Below are 10,635 nucleotides of genomic sequence, written 5' to 3' on the forward strand. Positions count from 1 at the left end.
AACAACCTCCCACACAATCCCACACCCTCCCTCTCACACACAGAGACACCCTCACGCCCACACACCCACACTCACAAACATTAAAATACCATCTACTGGCCGTTTATAGTACAAACATCTTCACATTAGGTAATATGTAATTATTGTATGTAAATAGATTAGATTCACTTACTTTGATCGTCAACAGTAACTTCTATGTCCTTGCCATCAGTATCACAAAGAGGGAGTCTACTGTGCGTCGCAATTTGTGGGATCTTCTTTATAATAAAAAAAAATTAACAAAAAATCCGTCGGCATAATTGTAGAATGGCTGAAACATATCACTGGAAATCGAAATATTTGCCCTCAATAGTGTATTCGAATTCGATTGGCTATATCCCCAAAAATCACCAATCAAATTAAGAATAACTGTTTGACATGCGCAGAAATAAAGGAGCGGAAGTTAAATACTCATTCAAACATTTTGTTGCAGATCAAGAAAAACGTATTGAAGATGAAGATCTTTTGCATTCAAGTGAAACTGTCAATTCAGGACTAGGTAAGATATATGATTTTGACTTAAAAAGCATGTGCCATTTGTACAAAGTATTTAAGTTTTAAAGAATGATTGAATGTTAAAAGTTAAATGTTCAGCATACATGTATTAAACAAGACAAGATATAGAAATGATAAATAATAATAATAAAAAAAACTTGTAAAAGAGTGAATATATATACATATTTTTGGTCCTTTAATACTGGAAAATCGTAACGTTAAGACTAAAAGGACCGGCATTTCTTTTAAATTATACCAACATTGTACGTACTTAATGAATTTTTTTAATCGAAAATTTATTTTCCTGTAAGTTTTAATTGATTAATTATCAACTGAAATGAATTTTTAAAATCCTATAGTATGCCGTTTTGTTTAAATCTCTAAGCTTCCAAATTATGAAGATATCTAGACTGAATGTGTAACGAGAATTTTTGATTGCGCATTCGATAACTTCGGATAATTCCCGGCGTTACTGACATGAAACAGCCGAGATGTGTCGAATGAGTAATTGTTAATCCATTCCTTACCCTTGAGGTTATTTTTATCAGTGTCCATAAAACAAGAAGTAGTAAGGCTGATTTTTCCCATTAATATAATTTAATCCGCAACCATCGTTCTGTTCGCATCACGGAGTACACACATGTAATGAATAATGGTTCAAGGGATAATAACAACTGTGTAGATAGAAAAGACAATGCTTTCTGCCCTGTTTTAAAATTATTTTCACAAATGCCGCTTTTCTAATTTTAAACTGACAAAATGTCAGAAATACTCAAGCTGTAGAAAGTAGTTACAAAGAAGTGTCATTAATATTCATAATCTAAAGTAAGAAATAGGCTATTAAGTATTTTCACGTGCTTGATAAATATAAGAAAGAGTTAAGAATTTTTAGTAACCTTTTAACATCATACAAAACTTAATATTTCATTAATTATTCTTTTACGGACACACGTCTTTTAAAAGTTATTTTTATTGAGAATATTTCAGGAATATCCGTGGAAGCATTATTTTCTGTTGAACCCGTCCGTTTTAAGCAAATTGCTTTTCCATGAACGTATTTTTATATGCTACATGTATTTATATTATTCAATTCACTTACATGTAATATGTATATCCTAAAGACATAGCAAAATATGATCTATTACACCAGTATTAAGTTTCTTTTTTAAATGAGAACCCCCCCCCCCGAAAAAAATCCCTCAAATCGATTAAAATTGGTACATCAAATTCCAGTCATTTTTCCTTTTTTTTTTCATCATCTTCGCTTTTCTATTATTTCCTTTAAAATAGAAATTTACCAAAAAATCGGCATGCGATGATAATCCCTAAAACTTATGAATTATGTTTTATCGAATACAGCCCGAGAAATTAATAACAGTTCTATGACAGGGAAAGAATTTACGACTTTGTAATATTAAAATATGTACAAAATTGTTGTTACATGTAAACTGGAATAGAGTAGTCAGATCAATACACTGTTTTACCGACGAAAGATTAACCTGTTTCACCTTTCAACAGTAACCAATGAACTCGTCCGTTGACGGTTGTGGGAAATTCTACGAAAAGGAAAAGCAATCGTCGGTAACCAACGGGTGAATCACGTCGAATTTCTCTACCTTGTGGACTGGTTTTGATAATTTGAAATTTTGTTTTGTTTCCTTGATACCTAACAAACGTGTGAATATGTATTCAATATGCCCGGAATAGGTACTCAGAATAATTACCGTGTGTGTTGTGTGTGTGTTTGTGTTTAAATAATTGATGTGTAAAGTTTTTTTTTCATAAATAGATAAATTATTCAGTATGCTTTCAAGTAAACATCATCTGTCTCCCTCAGCCGCGCTTACTCTTTCCTCGCATATTTAATAAGGCCACCTAAAAAATAATGTTCGTTGGACTTCTCACTCAAAATGAAATCGAAGTACCGATATTCTTCACTGTCAACCGGAACTAATCCATTTACTAAATATAAATAACAATGAAATGTAATGATTCATTGAAATATCTCGTAATAAATGTATAATCTTGGTTACAGATTCTGATACCCTAAAAGAATATGAAGCAGTGAATGAAAGAATGGGATTGTCTTGTGGAGTTTTAAAAAAACGATCGAATTTATGTTATACTCGATGGCATCGACTAAGATTAAAAACCTAAGGTAATCTCTCTCTCTCTCTCTCTTTCTCTCTCGATCGACATTAGGTAATCTTTATATATAACGGACTCTTTGATCTGTTATCATGACACAGAGAAAAGATAGGACTGGACAAATATTTCCTCATATTAAGCAATACAAGTTTTTAAAGAAAAATCTGCCAAATCAAGTCTAATGCTCATTGTCATAATATAATAATAGGAAGTGGTGCCATATAAATCTATGCTTTGATTTTTAAAACATATTTACAAATTACGTTCATATGAAAAATGTTTGGTCTTTGTGAGGTAAAGCATTTGAACGCATGTAATTAATCAACAGTGTATTTCATACCCTATAAATGGAATTCGTTACAGGAACTATAATACAAAGTGACTTTACGCCCTAAAGTGGTAAAGAAACAATATTAAACAGCTATTTCTATTGACTTCTTCAAAATTGTCAAATGGACGATTTTTTACGCAGCAACTGGTTCACTAAGATGTCATAATTCTTTTCTTCTGCTGTAATAAAGCTTTCATTTTGTCAATTGAATGAGGATATTTGAAATAATAATCTGCCTGAGAATTATAATTTCATACGCTCATCTTAAGGCAGGGCATATTTTGTTATGGCGTTTATGTTTGTCCATATGTCTGTCTGTTTACTTTTTCGTGTCCGGCTCATAATTTTTATACTATGAGCATAGAATTAAGAAACTTTGTTCGCTGGTACATCTTGTGTAAAAGGTGTGTTTCACTCTAAAAATAGGTCATTGTGACCTTTAATTAAGATGTTATTGTCAAGAAAGGGGAAAATCCTGTTCGGCTCATTACTAGATAACTTTTAGACCAAGAACCGTAATACTCGGCCATTTGATGCATCTTAAATAGAGGGTTTGTCGCATCCTATTTAAAGGGCACTTTGACCTTCATTTAAGGCAAAATTTAAATATATATATATATATATATATATATATATATATATATATATATATATATGTCTTTACATTTTAAATTATACAGTCCCAAAAGATGTAAGAATATTGCAGATATTTAATAAAATGTTTCATCAAGAAAATACACAGTTTTTTTCTCATTGCTAACTTTACAACAATTTTTAATAAATATGATAACGTTTTGCTTGTGTCAAAAACAAGAGAGAAATTCCACATTGGTACAATTATCAAGCAGTTGTCAAGAAGAATTTTAATAACAAATTAGATGTTGAATTAGAGATAAATTAATGAGTTTCCTGTGAGGAATTAACTGGTAGAGCATCTCTGATCAGGCAGATGTTATCTAGATCTCTTGGGACTTAAGCAAAGGAGTTTAATTGCTCAGTCTTGGATAAAATTATCTTGTTGTCTAGCCTCTTTCATAATAAATCCAGTATAAAGTAATGGAAACTAATTTGAAATTGTACAGTGTGATTTTTTTTTAATATTGTCCAGCAAATGACAATGGTATTAATTGCTTAGATAAAGACTTTTTGCAATACACAAAGTCTGGAAAAGGGAACAAATCTGATGGCAATTTTGGCTGCTTAACGTCTATGAGAAATATTTGGGGGGGGGGGGGGGGGGATCTCCTGCAGGGTCTTGGTTTACTCATCTCTGGGACTTGTCCTAACCTCTTTTATTGGATGTTTCCATTAGGAAGTACTGGCTCATTTTGCCACATTTTTAGAAAAAAAAATAAAGATACAAAATGCAGTTCTTTATTCATATTTCTTACCTTTTTTTTAAGTATCTGAGGTCAAATTCCATGTTTACCCCATCACACTTCTCTGCCTAAATCTGTCCAGCATTATGCACAAATATAATAAATTTGTTTGGTGAATGTAAAAATTCAATTAATGGTTTATTTGATAATATATTAGATAGAAAAAAATATCAAAGAATGTGAATTTTACCACTCAAATGATGTATATTTTTTACAGGGTATTACAGAAGAGGAATAGAATATTACACTGTGGCAGTTGTTGAATACTTGGGAGTAATAGAGAAGAACAAGTAAACCTACTGCAAGACTTTTTTAGGAAAACTCGATGAACAATTTATCATGTCTAATATTAATATGAAGGTGGAGCTTAGCTCTTGCCATTTTGCCGGGAAATCTTTCTGATTCAGAATTGAACCTATTTTACTTAAATAAAAGCATCTAAATACAGAAAAGAACCTCCCATTTTTGTGAATATGCATAGGAAATATGGCCAAGTGACAGGTATCCAAAGCTGAATCTCTAAGGTGTCATATATTTCTAGCTTTGGCAGATTTTGTTGTGTAATGGGTTTTTGACTTCTACTATAAAGTAAGATCAGACAGTGTGTGGTATTATTTCAAAGGATTCAGCTCCCTTATTTATTGACCAATTTCTCTGAAAATTGGATGGGTTGCTTCTCAAATGTGTGTTCACAAAACCGTATCTCAGATTTTTGATATCTAGCTTAGTTTTGGAATTATTGAGGAAAATGTTAAATTAGGCTAATAAATTGATAATATTGAAGAGCAAATGGCTGTAACTTTTGAATTAGAAGATTTATAAAAAATCTGAGATACAGTTTTTAAGTTCAATCTTTAATCTACCTTGAGGCAAAATGACCACTTTGAGGGGTTAAATACAAAAAGGTTGATTTATAAAATATTTATGCACTAAAATTTACATTAAAATTTAAATAATTTTTAAATAAGTTATTAATTAAAGTTTAAATTAGGATAATTAAATAGTAAATTTAACAAGCTTTCAAATGATATATACCTTTATTATGTTATCTTTGATAATGAAAGAATTACATGTAAATTAAATTCTGGCATTTGGAAACCTTTGGTGTATCCTTAAAAGAATTGCATTAATTGAAACATAGCTTTCTTAACAAGCAGTTGTTAAGAAAATATCTTGAACATACTCCTAATCTTTTTATTAAAAAGTTAAGACATTTTTCCCAATGTTTCCTGAGTTGTCTAGCCTTGGTCCTCTAACAACTAGTTGTTAAGAAAAGAATATTTCATTAAACTTGTATGTGCTATATTTGCTTAATAATTTTAATTGATTGTCAATTGTCAATTTTTATCCCGGTTTTCTAGCAAATTTTAAAAGGATTCCATGGACCTACTTCTAGCATCCTTAGCAAGCAGTTGTTAAGACTTTATTCCGTTTGACTTCCTTTCCATTTCTAACAACCAGTTGTTAAGAATATATCCTGTGAAATTCTTCTGGTATTCTTAACAAGCAGTTGTTAAGACTTTATTCCGTTTGACTTCCTTTCCATTTCTAACAACCAGTTGTTAAGAATATATCTTGTGAAATTCTTTTGGTATTTTTAACAAGCAGTTGTTAGGACTTTATTCCGTTTGACTTCCTTTCCATTCCTAACAACCAGTTGTTAAGAATATACCTTGTGAAATTTTTTTGGTATTCTTAACAAGCAGTTGTTAAGACTTTATTCTGTTCATCTTCCTTTGCATTTCTAACAACCAGTTGTTAAGAATATATCTTGTGGAATTCTTTGGGTAGTCTTAACAAACAGTTGTTAAAACTCTGTATAAAAGTGTAACAGTTTTACTTAATTTTATTTAACAAGCAATTATTTAAGAATTCCTTCAGCTTATTTTTCATGTTCTTAACAAACAGTTGTTAAGACATGCCAGATATATAATGGTTTCTTTAACAAGCATTTGGTAAGAATTGGAAAATAAATTGTTTAAAGTATGCATAGATTTCAGTTGTCTTTTTTGTACTTAACAACCATACAGAGCTTTTGATCAAATGGAATTGATCAAGTTAAAATGGAAGGTGTTATAAAAAAAACATTCAAAGTAAAATTAAACATGTTAAATATTGTATTATAGAAGTGTATGACATTGTATGTATAATTGATGGAACAGCCGTTGCTCAAGAAATCTTTACTGGTGGCTTGCTTAGTGTTGTTTACTCACAGATAAACAGCAATGGATTTCTTAAGAAATAAAGGAAATACTATTCAGTGGATGAAAATATAAGGTAATAATTCGTAACTTTAAAATATAGATATTACATCCCTCCTTTTCTTAGATAAAGAGATTCATTAATTTTAATCAAAAAAATTATTAAATCATCAGAGAACCATTTTAGACTAATAAAAAAATAACAAAGCAAAATCTATTAAACAACAGAGTCACTTATTCACAGAGTCACTTAGACACAAAGTCTTTCAATACATTAGGTCTTCTGACAGTACGACCGGACCTGGTGACGTAAGGGTTCGAACTGGGTACGACTTTGGTTTGACTCGCGACACGTTTCTGTGCTTCAGGGGTTCCTGGTACGTTTGATGATGACGTATCGTTTAACGGCATTTCTGTGCTGGCCCTCCGATATACTATCTCTTCCTCCTCCGGGTATTCAGTCTCGCGCGATTGTATGTTCCTTGGACACGCAATTCTTTTGAAGAAGGACGAGTTGCGCGTAACACACTTCGTCGTCGGACTGGAACAAGGGGAGGCTGATATCATTGTTCCCTTGGTGCTCACTACGATGTGAGGTTCCGGGTTATAAGCTGGCGTCAGCGTATTTCCAGATTCGTTTTTGATAAGGACGGTATCTCCACTGTTTATCTGTTGAGTCCTGTTTCTGGTCTCTGATCTCATCTTACGTTTGGCGTATTCATCCTGCTGTCGCGCGATTTCGTCTCTGGGACGATCTGTTGGTCCTGATATTTGTGGTAGTTTAGTTCTTGTATCTCGGCCAAACATCAGCGTGAATGGACTTAATCCTGTTGATGAATGAGGAGTATTTCGATACTGTCGAAGAAAACGGAACAGTTCTTGTTTCCAGTTTTTCCTGTCAACATGAGCAACTCGGACTGCCTTCATCATCGGTTTGTTAAAGGATTCTGCCTGAGCATTCGCCCGAGGCCAACGAGGTGTGATTCTGCGGTGATGAAATCCCATGTTTTCCGCGAATTCCTTGAATGTGGCAGAGTTAAATGGACTTCCGTTGTCCGACTTCACGATCTTAGGTAATACAAAAGTAGAAATGACTTTATCCAGCACAGGAATAGTAGCACTTGCTGAGGTTGATCGCATTATTTCGACGACTGGATATCTGGTAAATTCATCAGTGATCACGAATAAGTATTCCCCTGCTGGTAAGGGTCCACAAAAATCAACACTTAAGTTTTCCCATGGACGATGTGGCATATCGGACATCTTGAATGGTTCAATTCGATTAGGCCTTTCAGTAACGCTCTGACAAGGTAAGCAGAATTTGAGCGAGTTTTCAACTAAATCGTCTAATCCAGGAAACCATACTTTTGAGCGTAGCAGTGCCTTGGTGCAACTGATTCCCTGATGTCCTTCATGAGCAATGGTGACGGCCCGTTCACAGAGAGATTTAGGTAGGACTAAACGGCCTTCTCTAAGTAAAACATTGTCAGAATACACAGCCAATCCGTCTTGAACATTCCGTAAAGCTTGTAGTTCTAGCAAATCCACATCTTTATCCTCCAGTCGCTTAAGTTCATACCATTTTCCTGTGCGTACATAGTCAATAGCCTTTTGCATTGTCTTTTCCTCATTTGTTGCTCTTTTAACTTCATCCAAGGTCATAGCTTTAGGTACGGCTTTTTCGGCAATGAACTTCACATAGTGTTCTGCTATGTCCTCCTCTCGTGAGAGTTTTTGTGTCAAAATGGGGTGTCTTGACATATAGTCAGCAGGGTTATCTTTCCCAGGACGGTAGACAATAGTCATCTTGTAAGGTTGTAATCTGAGACCCCATCTCTCTATCCTGAGTGGCGGTTTAGCTCGCTTCCATATGGATTCCAACGGCTTGTGGTCTGTCACAACTCTGAAGTATGGTGCACCTCGTAAGTACATGTCGAAGTGTTCACATGCCCAGACGATACCTAGAGCTTCACGTTCCGTCTGGCTGTAACGAGACTCTGTGGGGCTTAATGACCTGCTGGCGTATGCAACAACCTTGTTCTCCTGAGTGAGAATTGCACCCAAACCCACTGGGCTAGCGTCCACTATTAACTCAACAGTTTTATTTGGGTCATAGTACACTATCAAAGTATCACTTGACAAGAGTGATTTCAACTTGTCAAAAGCAGCGTCCTGTTCGGCTGTCCAAGACCATGACAAGTCTGCGCGCATCAGGCGCCCCAAAGGTTCACTTACTGTTGAGTAGTCTGGAATAAATCTAAGGCAATATGAAGTCATGCCAAGGAAACTTGGGAGTTCACTGATGTTGGACGGTTTCTGTGCATCGCGTATAGCAGATACCTTTGCTGGGTCAGGCGATATTCCGGACTTGTTGAACACCAAGCCAAATAATGTGATGTGGTCACGATTGAACTCACATTTCGATTGATTTAATTTTAAACCACTGGCACTTAGTGATTTCAGAGTGTCCTCGAGAGCTTTATCATGCTCCTCTTGGTTTTTACCGAATACCAAAATATCGTCCGAAATATTCCTAGCACCTGATACAGTCTGTATCACACTGTGCACAGTCTCCTGAAATATCTCAGATGCGGACGAAATACCAAAGTTCAAACGTTTATACCTGAAGATTCCTACGTGAGTATTGAATGTAGTGATGGAACGACTCACGTGGTCCAACTCGAGCTGATGGTACCCTTGTCTAAGATCAAGCTTGCTGAATACAGATGCGCCGTTCAAGTCATGGATGAGTTCATCTACGGTTGGCATTAAATGTCGTTCAAGGATGATCGCTTTGTTTGCCTCTCTCATGTCTACACAAACACGAATCTCATCAGGATTTTTCTTGGGGACGCAGACAATAGGTGACACCCATGGTGTTGGTTCGTTTTCTACGCGTTCTATGATGTCATCATCTAGCAGCTTTTGAAGCTCCGCGTCAACTTTCGGATGCAAATGAAACGGTATACGTCTGCTGCGCTGCGCAACTGGCTTCACCGAAGTATCTGTATGAATGTGGACTGTTTTGTTTACAAGTTTACCAATTCCTTTGAACACGTCTTGGTGTTTCCAAGTGACATCAGCATCAGACAGCTGGTTCACAATATGTACAAGTTCTAGAGAATGGCACGTTGAATAACCTAACAATGCTCCATTGCTCCCACGGACAACATAGAATTTGTGTTGTTGCATGATGTTTTTCCACTGAACATCAAGTAAACATGAGCCAATCACATCCAACGGTGCATTTCCTCCATACGGCATAAGCTTGGAACCGTTTGTTTCGAGTCTGGGTTGTCCCAACTTTAGGTAAGTTGCTTCGTCCAAGATATTCACTGACGCTCCGGTATCAAGGAGAAAATCGCAGTAAGTTCCGTTGACCTTAAGACACTGTTTTGGGCCTTTGCTACAATTAATAGTATACAAATATTCTTCATCAGTTGAAGACATATTTTCAACATCCAACTCTCGCACAACTCGCGTTTTGTGTTTCTTTGGATAGCTTCCCTTGGCACCATTACTTTTCTTTGACCGGCATACTTTCTCAAAGTGATTAGTTTCTTACAATAGCGGCACTGTTTGCCTTTAGCGGGGCATTCTGCAGTGTGCGGATATGGTCCCCCACAGTTCCTACACGTGTTCGCCACAGCAGCGCTCACGGCCGTGCACTTAGATTGACCTTTCGGCTTCTCACTCTGTCTGTTCTTAAATTTCACACATGGTTTGTTTACAAAATTCACAGCACGCTCACTCTGTTCTTCCATTGTTTGCGCCTGTGTTTCAGCCACTTCCATCGCTCGGTCTAAATCCATTAGATTCTGCAGGGTCATATCGGGCTCACGTAGTGCTCTCCTCCACAGGCGGTTTGAGCGACAGTGTTGAATGATTTGGGATAAGATTTCTTTGTTTACATCATTAAATTCACAGTCTTTTGACAATCTACGGAGTTCAGTTACATACTCATCAAGTGTTTGAGTGCCCGATTGCTTACAGTTTCTAAACTTGTACACAGCCATTTGTATGTTTTTCTACGGAGAAAAAT

General features: G+C 35.5%; 1 protein-coding gene and 1 long non-coding RNA gene across 2 annotated transcripts; one reads left to right on the forward strand and one right to left on the reverse strand.

The window, feature by feature from the left end:
* The first annotated feature begins 493 nt into the window (after positions 1-493).
* On the forward strand, positions 494-5,832 carry LOC133201495 (uncharacterized). Its single transcript, XR_009723096.1, has 3 exons — positions 494-538; positions 2,570-2,692; positions 4,610-5,832. It is a non-coding gene; the product is annotated as an uncharacterized LOC133201495 (long non-coding RNA).
* A 1,007-nt stretch (positions 5,833-6,839) lies between these two features.
* On the reverse strand, positions 6,840-10,609 carry LOC133201413 (uncharacterized protein K02A2.6-like). The gene is made up of 2 exons (XM_061337219.1): positions 10,134-10,609; positions 6,840-9,999 (listed from the first exon to the last, which is right to left on the reverse strand). Exons 1-2 carry the CDS (start codon positions 10,607-10,609, stop codon positions 6,840-6,842), a joined length of 3,636 nt encoding a protein of 1,211 aa, XP_061193203.1.
* Between the last annotated feature and the right edge of the window lie 26 nt (positions 10,610-10,635).

This window comes from Saccostrea echinata, unplaced genomic scaffold (assembly GCF_033153115.1).
Source record: "Saccostrea echinata isolate AGI-Se365-2 ecotype Australia unplaced genomic scaffold, CSIRO_AGI_Sech_v1 ptg000044l, whole genome shotgun sequence".
NCBI lineage: Eukaryota > Metazoa > Mollusca > Bivalvia > Ostreida > Ostreidae > Saccostrea > Saccostrea echinata.